Source organism: Gavialis gangeticus, unplaced genomic scaffold, assembly GCF_001723915.1.
Source record: "Gavialis gangeticus isolate Ggan-Ray unplaced genomic scaffold, GavGan_comp1, whole genome shotgun sequence".
NCBI classification, from domain to species: Eukaryota; Metazoa; Chordata; order Crocodylia; family Gavialidae; genus Gavialis; species Gavialis gangeticus.
In genome coordinates, this window is record NW_017729025.1 from 42,469,612 (window position 1) to 42,482,927 (window position 13,316).

A 13,316-nucleotide genomic window follows, 5' to 3' on the forward strand; every position below is an offset into this window, starting at 1 on the left:
GCCTGCCACCACCCACACAGCCTCTGCCTCCCCTCCTGCCTCGCCAACTGCCACTTTGCCTCTGGCTTTGGGAGGCTTCGGCCCCACTCCAGCCCATGTCACGGAGCACATCCCTGGACTGTGCTCAGTCTGGCCTGGTAGTGGGCTGTGGCAGAGGCAGTGGCACTGGCAGCAGCTTCAGCCTTGAAGCTACACCCACGACATGGAACAGAGGTGGTAGAGGGGTAAGCAGCATCTGCAGTGCAGGGCCACAGCTGGCGTTGCAGTGGCCTTATGCTCCCTCACTGCCTCATACTCAAATCCAAGATGAAAAAGGCTTTTCCCCCACTGAGTGGAGTGGCGATGGATGCAGGCTGCAGGCACGGGGCTCCCCACCCTGCTGCCCTCCCCTGGGAGCCGAGTGATGGCTGCACACCCCTTGCCTGCCCAGCAGCAGTAGGGAGCACAACTTCATGCTGCCTCTGCTGCCAGGTAGGCAGGGGTTGCCTCACCATGGTGCCACTGGGGGGAAGGAGCCCTGAGCCAGCAGCAGACAGTCTGCCTTCACCCCGACCCTGTGCATAAATCTTGGGGTGGGGTGGGGGGGCACATTTTCCTCCCATATGCCTCCCAGGAGTGCATGCAGTGGCAGGGAGCCATGCCCCTACCTCTCTGCCCCCTGGATGACCCTTCTGTGGGTCCATCCTGTTCCCAGCCCTAGGCCCCAAACACGCCCCCAGATGGGCAGCACCCCAGCTCCTGCCCCACTCCCTTCCTCACTGTGGGAGCCACAATGTGCCCCCCACCCATTCCCCTCCCCCCCATAAATTTACCTAGAAGGAGCTGCTGTCTAAGCTGCCTGCCTGTATTCCTGGCCACCTGCATGTGTGTGGGTGTGTACATGCATGTGGTGCCCCCTGGGTCCCACTCCTGGCAGGCGCTTCCAGGCTGGAACACTGCCAACCTGCAAGGGGAAACCGACTGTTTCCCACACTGAACAGAAAACCCGGATCCCTGCACAACACTGCAAATCCAGGACAAATGCTGTCCTGGAGCCATGCAGTCTGGGACTGGGACTTGAGGTTCCCATTTTAGGACTACCCCACCCAATAAGGGATGGGTGGTCACTATCTGGGGATCTTTCTTAGTATTGCAGATATTTGTGCACAGCATTGCTAGATTATAAGCCTTAATTTTGTAAAAGTACTCTTGATTGGATCTAATTTTGCTGTAAAAAGTTAAGATTAAACTAAGGTTAATTCATGTTCATTTGAGAACCCAATTCTGAAATCTCACTCAAAGAAGCTGCAGGCTCCAGTGTGATTGGTCACTTCTTGTATGGCAGGAAGTTTGGGTTTCGAAGAATCTGACTCTGTTTTGAAGTTCATGTTGTATCATGAAGTACTGAAACTTACTACCAAGCATATCTTTTAATTGTGTGACTTGTCCCATCAAAATCATTGGGAACGTTTGCATTAGCAAAGTCCATCTGCTAGGTTTTTTGGGCCTCTAATTTATTGATGGGACAATGAAATACTGGTATTTTTTTTCAAGTACCATTATTTATTTTTTTATTTAAGAAAATTTAATATGACATGCTGTTACTTTAAAAAATATGTCAATTCTTTTGACAATTTTGAATCATAAAGTCTATAGATGATATAATGACTTCTAGGTTTTAAATGGTTTTAAACCTTCTGTGAGGCTGGAAACAGTAACAGCTTTATATACTAGATTTATTTTTTCTGGCATTGCAATACCTGCCTTGTTTAATCACTAACTGCTTCCTTCTTTTTCAGATTACTTATTTCAGTCTGTGGTATTACAATAAGCAGAACCAGCGCCGGTGGGTGGATTTGGACAAGCCTCTGAAAAAGCAGCTCGACAAATATGCTTTGGAGCCAACTGTGTATTTTGGAGTGGTATTTTATGTGCCTACTGTTTCTCAGCTTCAGCAGGAAATTACCAGGTGAGCTGTACATATTTTTAATTTCAGCTTTTAACATTCTCGTATGTATCTTAAAATAGTAATTATTGCTTGAATTTCCACTTCTTCAAAGGTTGAAAATCAAACTTAAGGCAAAAACTTTGCCTAAACTGTGGCATTTATTATTCCTTCAGATTATAGAATATATATTGAGTTACGTGAAGGATGAATTTTCCCAATGATCTTAGGAATCTATTTAAGCTTATTCACACAAGTAATGTTGCTCACAGAGGTAATTCAGTCCTAAGACTTTCAATTATTATAGACTATTAACTTTGTTTTTGAAAGGCAGAATGAAGAAGAAAAAGATTTTTCCAGAGTTATGGCTATGCAGGGCAGGGATAGAGCTTAATCTTCAGCTTACTCACCCTTCGTTTCCTACTTAATTAAAACTCAAACAACAGCAGCTGCTGAAGATAGGTCTCCATAGGTGGAGGTATGATTTTGAAAACAGCAAAAGTGTCTCCAAAGCTGTGAAATAGGAGGAGAAAAACCAGGAGCAGCTACTAGACAGCAGAATTGCCCTAAGAAAAGTTAACTTGGTTAATGGCTCATTGAGACCACTAAAAGGAGATTTTATTGTAAACACCTCTGAAATGAAGAACAATGAGCCATTAAGTCACTTGACTCCCTCATAATGCAATAGCTGCTGCACTGTGGAGCGGGAATCAAAGTAGAGTGCTTCTATCTCGGGCAGAAAATCAGCTTCCTGGCTTAATATGCACACCTCAATTTTTGGGGGGGTGATTTTGGGGTATGTTGTTTGTGAGAAGTTGACAAGTTGACTGCCCTCCTGAAGTTAGAATAAATGATGAAAGCCTAGAAGTGGTTGAAAAATTCACTTGGGCTCCACCATCTCAGAAAATCTTGGCTTGGAAGCCTAAATTAACGTTCGCGTTCGAAAGGCCAGCAGTGCTAGGTTTTAACTTCAAAAAAGAGTTTAGAAAAACAGAGTCGACAAAGAGTTTGGAAAAACTGCGTTGACAAAGATGTTGTTCTACAGTGTTTGCAAACTTAGCTTTCTATTGTACAGCAGTGAAACATGGACTCCTTATGTCAAGGAAGACAGAAAACTGAACAGTTTCCATCTTTGATGTCTCTGCTGTATCCTGGGCATAACATGGCATGACAAAATCTCCAACTTCTCTGTTCTGGAACGGACCAAGATACCCAATATGTTTGTGCTTTTGAGACAGAGACACCTCCGTTGGTTAGGACATGTGAACCATATGAGCGTTGGCTAAATTCCCAAGGACATACTCTGCAGTGAGCTGGCCAGTGCTGAATGTCAGCTTGGATGGCCCAAGCTCCATTTTGTTTATGTCTGCAAGAAACACCTTTGTGAGCTGTTCATTGATGGCCAATGCTGGGAATGAATTGCTTTAAACGACTGTGAATGGAAAGCTGCCATGAAGCAGGACCTATGTCATGATGAAACGGAGAGGGTCAGTGATGATCTAGAGAAGAGATGTTGGAGGCAGGCAATAAAAAATGGTGTTCAGCATGCCAGTTCAAGTTCAACTGAGTCTGTATGTGCAGCTTGCCAGAGGGTGTGTCTGTTGTGCATTGGACTTCTCAGCCACTGAAGAAGATAGCCCACCAAAGCCACAGTCCCCATGGTCTCCCAAGACCAGTAGCTGCCAGTGAATGAATACATGTGAGAAAATGTGGGAATAGGGTGAAATATTCCAGTAGGTCTAACTTGGGTATTCTCATAAAGAAAGCAGTGTCTGTTGATGTAATAGCTCAGTAATATTACATTATATTGCCATGCAACAGACAAGTTCAGCTGCAGACTTTGAGTTCCTATGCCTTTGGAAAATGGATCTAAGGAGCCAGATTCTGGTCTAATTTACATCATAGAAAATTTGGCTTAACCTCAGCAAAGTTTATAGTGTTACTTCTGAACTACATTGGTACAAACAAAATTAATGCATGTTATACTAAATTCTAAACAAGCTGGGAAACAAAAAGAGAACATTGCCCATGTTGCAGTGGAACAGTGGCAGGAAGGTGCTGGCCTTATATGTTTGAGAATATATTTTCTTTTAGCTGTTATCGTGCAGAACAAACAAGAGAACTGTTTTCTGAGTAGGGAGATCACTTTTCCTGCAACTGTAGAGCCAGGACTTAGCCTGAGCCCTTTGTCTGTAATCTATATCGCACTGTTGTGCAGCATGTGGCATTATTGTAGAAGTAGATAAAATGTTCTAGAGACTGTTACAGAGAACATGTATTTAACACTTTCTGGCAAAGGTAGAAAATAGGTTGTCTTTCTCAACATGCATTTAGTTTGGCTTTCACCTACTTATTATTTCTATTGACATAAGGCACCTCCACAACTGGAAGATTGAATCTCTTCTGCAAAGAGTACACAAACTAATATTCAACATGATGCAATACATTGAAGGGACATTCACAATGATTAGTGGGTATAAAGAGATACTTTGAATGAAGAGAGGCCAGTGTTTTGCTAGACTAGCTCTGAAAGAATGTTCTGTTCTTAGGGGGTTGCACAGATGAGTGCAAGAAAACAGTTGTGGAAAGACTGGACGTATGGGGCATTGTGGCTGGTGTTATTTGTGAGCACAGGAAAAAACAGGAGAAGAGTAAGTGGATAAGGAAATATTTATTTATGCAGCTCTTCTTTCAAGGTGAGGACAAATAGATTGTGTTAAACATGATGTAGAAGTCATTAGTGTGATTCAGAGAAATGGATGACACTTAGATTAATCAGCAGAGAATACAGTGCTAGATTCAATATTCCTAATGGTCTATAGAAAAAGTGATGCCAGGGAGGCTCAAGAAGAGGGAATAATATTAAATAAAGGATTGATGAGGGTGTGAATGAGTGTTTTTGATGGCAGACAGAAAAGGTCAGATCTTGCTTTCGAAGTAGTGGCAGGATTTCAACCTACTCTAGGTGTGAGTGGTTAGAGAAGACTTAGAAATGACCTCCAAATCATGGGCCTGAGTAACAAGGAGGAGAAAAATGTCCTTGGATTATGGAGGACAGATGCGTGTACATTCATAGGTTTATAAATGTCTCGGTTTGTAACTGCATTGTACTGAAACTGAAAAAATGGAAATGCTAACATACGCTTTCTTTCTGTAGATATCAGTATTATTTGCAGCTGAAGAAAGATATCTTGGAGGGAAACATTCCTTGCACATTAGAGCAAGCAATTCATCTGGCTGGTTTAGCTGTTCAGGGTAAGTTGAGGAATTGTGCTCCATGGCTATTTTTAAGGATGGAGACCAATCTGTTTGAATGCATATTTTATATTTTTTATGTAAGTGAACACCATTACTCTAGGACTTTTCAACCTGTATTCTGTGGACTCCTGGGGGTTCAAAAACTATGTCTAAGGAATCTGTGAAAGATGACTATGAGCAATCAAAAGCACGTGAAGCCCCACACTTACAATTCAAAGGGGTATGCAGCTCAATTCAAAACTTTTTTAGGGGTCCGCAAATGAAAAAAGGTTGAAAACCACTGCTCTAGGGCAGTGGTTCTCAACCTTTTTCACACCGGGATCCATTAGCATAATTATCAGCTGGCCCCGACCCACACCCCCCTGGCCCCAACCCACAGTCTGTCTGCCTGTCTCTCCCTGCTCCAGCCCCCTGCCTTCCTCTCGGGCTCCTGGGGCTGCTCTCAGAAGGCTGTGTGCTTGCTTCGCTCCCCCTCCTGCTGTGTGCTGGCTCCATGCAGGCTGCCAGTGTTGCAGCCTGGATGGGGAAACCACATAAATCCCTGGGACCTCCCTGGGACCTCTTACAATGTTCTTGAGACCCATGGGTTGATAAATGCTGCTCTAGAAGATGCTCTGTATTTGGTTACATGACACTGGGCCTTCCTCTTTTTGTGAAACATATATTTGTTTTGAATTTATAATCTCACTATGCCTCAGTTATGGTGCCTTGTAGCTCAGCTACTCATTAAGGATTTGATCCTCAGAAGCCTATTTCCCAAAGCCACAGGGGAGCCGGTAGCCCAGGAGTTCTGGGCACTCTGACCCAAATCCTCAAAAGTATTTAAGTGCCTAATTCCTATTTGAGTTCATTTGGAATTAGGCATCTAAGTAACTTGGAGGATCTTGGCTTTAGTGCTTTGATGAAGTCATTTTCTTGTTCTATTCCTGCATATGCTCCTTTGTAGGACAGTAGCAAGAGGGAGGAACACAGTTTAATGAAAAAGAAAATGGGCTTTATGCCTAGGAAAAAAATGGCAAAGGATTTGGCTTCATTTGCACTGTGTGACACTTTATGCTTACTATTTGATTTTTGACTCAATGTACACGTTGTGAGTTTAACATTAAGAAGGGAATCTGCTTTTTTGAGAACACATTTACCAGTGAAGTGGGCCAGAAAGAACTAATGCCTTATTTATGCAACAGTGTTTTTGTTTAATACAAGCCATGTCTTTATACTCTTCCTTTAACAAGTTCTCGCTTAATTCTTTTCATACTCTTTGGATAGTGTAAATGTCTTTCTGCTCAGTGAATTGTTTATAGGAATCTTTCCATATAATCCTCTTTTCAGCTGGAAGATATTTATCCTTTTAGCCTTTGCATTCCTCATTCAGTCTGGCAGGGTGGTAAGAAAAGGGTTGTATGTGTTAGTAATAGAGTGAGAAAACAGGACAGAAAAAAACCCAGCCTTTGGTTGGGTGCTGGATGAGACTACAGTAGTTTATACACGTGGATCAGTTAAATTGAACGAATCAAAAAACATATTGGTGATTTGTCTTTGTCTCCACTGATTTGCAATTGTAATAGTTTCAGTAAGTCAGTTCTGAACTCAGTTTTCATCATGAGTACTAACTTATTCTGAAACAGTAAAAGTCTCATTTAATTGCCAGTTGTCACCTACACAACAACTGTTAATTCATCATACAGGCAACCCTCACTTAATGCAGTTTTGCTTACCGTGGTTTTGCTATAGCTCTCATTTAAAATACCTACCTGGTTTCACTTAGCACGCAGAGCGTTTCGATATAACACTCAGCGCAGTGGGTGGGGAGAAGCAGTGATGGCAGTGGTGATGGCATTGTCATTGTCAAGTGAATCAGTGATTGGCAGCCGGCAGAACCCAGGGTGGGGTGGCAGGAGCTCGGGGTCCGCTCTGGCACATGGTGCTGGAGCAGGCGGGGAGGAGCAGCGGCAAGAAGGGGCGGGCGGGGGGCCAGGCAGCATAAGCATGGAGCCCGAAACAGCAGGGCCCAGGGCGAGGCGGCAGGAGCCCGGGGTCTGCTATGGCATGTGGTGCTGGAGCAGCCAGCAGGCGGGGAGGAGCAGCGGTAGCAGTGAGAGGGGGCGGGTAGGGGGTGTGAGCACAGGGCCCGGGCTGGCGCTCACAGCCCGGGCCAGCAGGGTGGCAGGAGCAGGGGGCCCGAAGCCAGGGCTGGCAGGAGTGTGGGGCCTGAGCAAGTGTGAGCCAGTACTCAAGGACACATGCACAGTGTCCCCCGCCCCAGGCAACAGTGGAGCCAAACCCACGGAGCCCCCCTGTCCCCGGGCTTCAGCCTGTGACCCGTTCCACTTCGGGTGCGCACTCACTCGTGGGGCGCAGACACCATCCTGAGCTTCCCTTGTGCTGGCTGGAACCCCACTGCCTTCTTGCTGTTAATCTCTGGGCAGGCAGGTCCCTGACTCAGGCCCCATAGGCGGGGCGGCTGGGGCCACACACAGGTGCGCTGGTGGCCAACAGGGGCCATTGCAGTGGCGGAGCAATGACGCTGGGAGGAGCCAATGCCTTCCCTGGCAGAGCCTGTACAGTGCCTTGCCGGGAGCGGCAGGTGGTGCAAAACCAATTATATTTATTTACATTAAACCCTATGGAAAATGGTTTTTGCTTAACACTGTTTTGCTTAGCGCTCAGTTTTTCCAGAACCAATTAAGAGTGTTAGGCAGGGTTGCCTGTAGAAATGTTAATTAAGTATGTTTCTTGTGATATTTGTAAATAAGAATTTGGAGGATGCATTCACACTTGTTGAAGCAGACATTTGGAAGAGGCTCTGGACCTTGGAGACAGTTTATCCTGAAGATACTGGCAGCTTTATTTCTCCTCTTCATCAGTTAAGTTAGTTCACTCCCTGGGACAAGACAGATGTGAATTCTTTGCCTCTCTGTGATCCCTTTTTGCTGCTTATCAGATAGGAAAGTTTTTTCCTTTCATCCCCAATGACCCTGGACATTTTCACAAGTAGCTTAGGTACATACTTGGCTGGAATGATTTAGTCAGGGATGATTCTGCCTTGAGCAGGTGACTGGACTAGATGACTGTGTGAGGTTCCTTCCAGCCCTACTTTACTATGATCCCAAGTCCCTATCAATATTTCTGCATAGGGGAAGTTCCCAGCAGGTATGGAGTGGGCAGAATTAGTTTCCAGGCTTCTTTACTCTGTGCAACATAGGGACTGTTATAGGGATGGAGAGGAGTAATGGTCAGGAGCCAGCGTGCTCTGACTATTTGCATCTGATGTATGGAACCATACCCAACTGATGCAAGTTAGAGCAATCCCTGTGTGCTCACACATCCACTAACAATGGGACTGGGATAGATAATCAGGAAACTGGCCAGTCCCTGACTACTTTGCCCCTTCCCCCATTTTCTTGTACCCATTAGAAGTGCTGTTAATTTAGAGCAGCTGGTGAGGCTGCTTTCTACTGAGGATGCTAGTTGAAGACAGAAAAGGGAACTAAGAATGTTTATACATGTGGGGCGGGGTACTTTAATTAGAGTGTCTCTGAGAGCTGCTCTTATTAAAGCACCAGGAGTGTCACATGTATCAGCATCCCTGCACTGAAAAATGATGGCAGGGACACTTTAACTAAAGCTCATTGAACAAGCTTTAATTAAAGCACCCCCACAACCATTTTTCAGTGTGGGAACACTGATGCACCTGATGCTGGAGTCTGCTGGAGTGCGGTAATTACCACACTGCAGCAGACTCAATCAAATACAGTGCACTGGAGCAGCCTCACTGCACATGTATAGGCATCCGCAGTTCCTAATAATTTAAGTTCAAAATGATTTTTACCAGTTGGAAGAGAAACGTGACTATACAGGAAGCCTGTGGAGGAAAAGAGGAATAAAAGAACACATGATTTAACTGTTTTCTTTGTAAAGCTCCCTGCTTTTTGTACAGTATCATCCCTTTCAAACAAATGTCTGCTGTGATAAAGTTTTGTTATAGAGGGGTCATATTTTTCATGTTTTGCTAAATGTCTTTGTCACAAACATTCTTTAACTTGATTCCAAGATGAAGTTTTTCCCCCCAGTTGGCATGAGGCAAAAAGCCTCTCATCTTGTAATTGCATGGAAGGAAATCACACTAAATAATTTGCCTACCATTAAACTGCTGCCAAAAGCAGCATGTGCAGAGCAATGGAAACCAACTGTGAAGTTGATTAAATGCAGTCAACACTGAGTGTGACAATAAAACACATGGCCCACATGGGCAAATATGCTGATGGGAACCTTTTTTTGTTTGCGTGACTTAAAAAAACAAAACCAAAACGAGTAGTTGCTCCCCCCAGGAGTGAACAAGCACCAGGCCTAGAGGCATTGCAATATGAGGCCAGCACTTGGACAGGCCGGAGCAAGTGCTGACACCCTCCACTGGGCCAAAAATGATGGTGGGAACCTTATTTTTTACAAATTTTATTAACAATACACTTATCGCCTTACACCTGCAAAGCTTCACATATTGAGCACCCGTGTTTTACCAAAACTTCATATTGCAAAAACAGCTGTATATCCAAAAACATACAACTATATATATTAAACCTTTAAACAACATAATCAACTTTCCACAAAAAACCCTTACAGAACTCTTTTTTCATTCAGGGCCCCATGAAAAATGATTACTTGTATTAATATCCGCTCCTCCCATCAGTCCTTTCTGTTGGTTCTGTGAAACAAGTGTGTCAGGTCCTTTTTCCTACACTTCTCCACCTCTTCTTCTCTGATATTTTCTGTGTCCTGATTAATATAGTATTAAATTTCATGCAGCCCCAGCTTCTGCCACTCCCTTTCAGTGAAAGCCAACTCCTTAAAAACCCATGGGTTTCTTACTTTCCATGAACCAGTTTTAACACATACTAATAAATAAGTCCATATAATACCATCATACCTTTGGTATGAGTCCATATCTCCTTTGCATGTGTACAGTCCCAAAACCTATGTCCCACTGCTGCTGCTTCTCCACTCCTCTCCCGTTGGCACCTTGATGAGCTTGTCAAGCTCCATCTGTGTTGCGCCTTTCTCACCGGCAAGGTATTTCTTACAAACATCCTTACTAGGTCAGCATCTTTTAGCTGTTTACCCGCCACCATTCCTCATCATCTTCACTTGTCCTTCTGTGAAGTTTCCCACTGGTGCCTTCCTGTCTCTTCCTTACTACTTCTATCAATTTCTTATGATCCTTCAGGACCTTTAGCCCAGTCTTCCTTATTTTATATCTCTGCATGAAACCTTTCATCCTGATGTAACGAATCTGCAGTTGCCACACCTATGGACTCTTTAAAAAGGTCTGATATACTCCCCATTTCCTCAAAATTACAGCTGCATGAAATCGGGTGATATGCACTGCTTTCCCTTCTCCCTTCATTACTGCCTTGCATATCGCGCTTGCGTATTTCGCATGGATGAACAATTCCAAGTGTGTCAGCTGCCATCCTCCCCCCCATATCTCTTGCTTTTGTACAATTCAGCTCTAGCCAACCTTTCTCTCTTGGCATTGCAGAAGAACACACATCGTTCCCCCTGTACTTTTGCTCTCTGTCGCCATATCAGTGGGAGTGCAATTCCCATATATAGAATAATCGGCAGTTGCATGGCCTGAACTGTTGCCATTTTTCCGTCAAAGGACAGAGTCCTTCCAGACCATAACCAAAGTATTTGCTGTATTCTTGCTGTCACCGTTTCTCATGCTGTGTTACCTTTCCCCTCAGCATCCATTGGGATCCCTAGCACTCTGATTTCTCTCTCTCTTATTTGTAGGCCCAACTTCTCTAAGTCCCTCCAGTTTCCCACTCCTATTATGGTGCTTTTTTATCTGTAGTTTAGTGCCTGTCGTTTCTCCATACTCTGATGTATGCTTTGGCACCTTTTCCATTGAAAATCTGTCTTACCTTTATATCCTTCATGTATGCATTTTACCTCTCCCCATCCTGGTATCTTTACTCCACTTATGACCTTGTCTTTTCTGATTCTTTGTGCTAACAGTTCTATGCCACCCACAAATAGTAGTGGCAACAGAAAGCCATCCTTGTCTCACCCCCGTATGGATTTTAAAAGCCTTGCTTAGATGCCCATTAATTAGGACTTGACTCTCCACATCTCTTACAGTAACTTTTCCCAACATGTACATTTCTCTGGGAACCCTATTTTTCCCAGCACTTTGACTATGTAATCATGATCCACTCTGTCATATGCTTTTTCTAAAACTAGGTTTGCTATAACTGTGTTTATTTTCCTCTCTTGGCTGTGGGACAATATATCTCTCATCACTCTGATCGTTTCGGAGATCCTTCTACCTGGTACTGTGCATACTTGGTCTTCATGTATTATCTTCTGGAGATTTTTCCTCATCCTCAAAACCAGTGTCTTGATCATTAACTTGTTGTCAATCTGTAATTGGTCGCCAGTTTTTGAGAAGTTCCTTCTCCCCTTTCTTGAAGAGTAAGATCACAACACCACTTGTAAAATTTTTCCTTGCCTTTCCTGTTTTTGTTATTTCCGCAAACACTCCCACTATATCCCTCTCTACCCATGCCCAAAACTTCTTGTAAAATTCCATAGGTAATCCTTCTGCTCTTGGTAAATTCCCTCTTTTAAAGATTTTTAAACCTCCATTTTTAAGCATTTTTCCGCTTCCTTTAAGCTTATCTTGTCTTCCAGCTTCTTTGCTTCCTCCTCCTCTACTTTCTTTTCAGTCTCTTCCAGCAAAACCTTCATATTCTTCCTGTCTATTTCCTAGAATCATAGACAATTAGGGTTGGAAGGGACCTTAGAAGGTCATCTAGTCCAACCCCCAGATCATCCCAGCCAGGGCCTTGTCAAGCCAGATCTTAAAAACCTCCAAAGATGGAGATTCTACCACCTCTCTAGGTAACCTGTTCCAGTGCTTCACCACCCTCCTAGTGAGAAACCTTGTCCTAATATCCATCATAAACCTCCCTTGCTGCAACTTCTTCTGATATAGCTATTTATAAAATCTTTTCATTGCCTCCAACACCACCACCTCCTTTTCCACCCAGATACCACTTTCCTGCACTGCTTTTAGCTCTCCTTTTGCTGTCTTAACTCTAGCTGAAAAGTATCAGGACCACTCTTTGTTTTCTCCCACCCAGGGCACTTGTGCTAAAAACATTTTCTCTCTCTTCTTTCTTTTAAACCAGATTTCTATCTCATGCCTTCTAGGCTTTTTTCATTCCTGCCTTCCTTATGTGGCTTCCTTTAGCAGCTCCTGCATCTTTCTTTGTAGTGCTCCCAGTTCTTTCATTCTTTTCCCCACAGTTCTTCGACCTTCCTTCTTGAAGAACTTTCCTGTCCTCTTCTTCACCATCGTCCACCGTTCTCTGGTATTTCATCAGTGTTCTCCACCCCTTATACTGTCACGTGTATGCTTGACATAATCCCTTCATCTTGTAGCCGTTGTACATTTAACTTCCAAATTCCCCTTCATCTAACAGAGTTCTTACCAAGACTCAATTCCATCCTCAGCATCTGGTGATCACTAAATGCCACAGCTATGTTTTTTTACTTCCTTATCTCTATTTGTTTTGATACAAACACAAAGTCAGTTCATGATTGTTTCTTTCCAGTAGGGTCAGTTCTAGTAGAAACTTTCTCCCCTGCCCACACATCTCTTAGTGAATCTGGGCCTTTGTACATGCCACAAAACTGGCCTTTAAAGCAGCTTAAATGTCCTTTTGCACTGCTTTAATGGTGGTGCTGTTTGCATGTTCAGTGGCATATTCAGCTTTAAATTACTTTGGTACGTAGCAAGATAAAACACCTCTGCGGTGTTTTAGTTTGCTACCTAACAAAGTGCAGCAGTGCATAGGGTGCTGGAAGCCAACGTGCTTGGAGTTTGGTGGGCCCTGCACAGCTCAGGGGCTGCGAGACCCAGCAGCAGCCCATTCAGGAAGCCTCCACGGAAGAGAAAAAAAAAAGTGGTGAGCCTGATCTTTTTCTTTTTTTTTCTCCCCGGAGCCTGCCTGCCTGCCTGAGCTGTGCGGGGGCCTGGTGTTTACCTCTGTGGCTGCGGGGGGCAGTGCTTCCCTCTGTGACTGTGGTGCCCCCTGGGACTGCCTGGACTAGGTGTGAGTGGGTGGGT

At 44.1% G+C, this 13,316-nt stretch overlaps 1 protein-coding gene across 2 annotated transcripts in view; it reads left to right on the top strand.

Annotated features, from left to right (window-relative positions):
• The window catches only part of PTPN21 (protein tyrosine phosphatase, non-receptor type 21), a 71,451-nt gene that overhangs the window by 20,963 nt on the left and 37,172 nt on the right, over positions 1–13,316 (top strand). For both annotated transcript variants that reach the window (XM_019518685.1, XM_019518686.1), the window contains exons 3-4: positions 1,779–1,948; positions 5,082–5,179. In XM_019518685.1, coding sequence (XP_019374230.1) covers positions 1,779–1,948; positions 5,082–5,179 — 268 coding nt within the window. The remainder of the gene's footprint in view (positions 1–1,778; positions 1,949–5,081; positions 5,180–13,316) is intronic.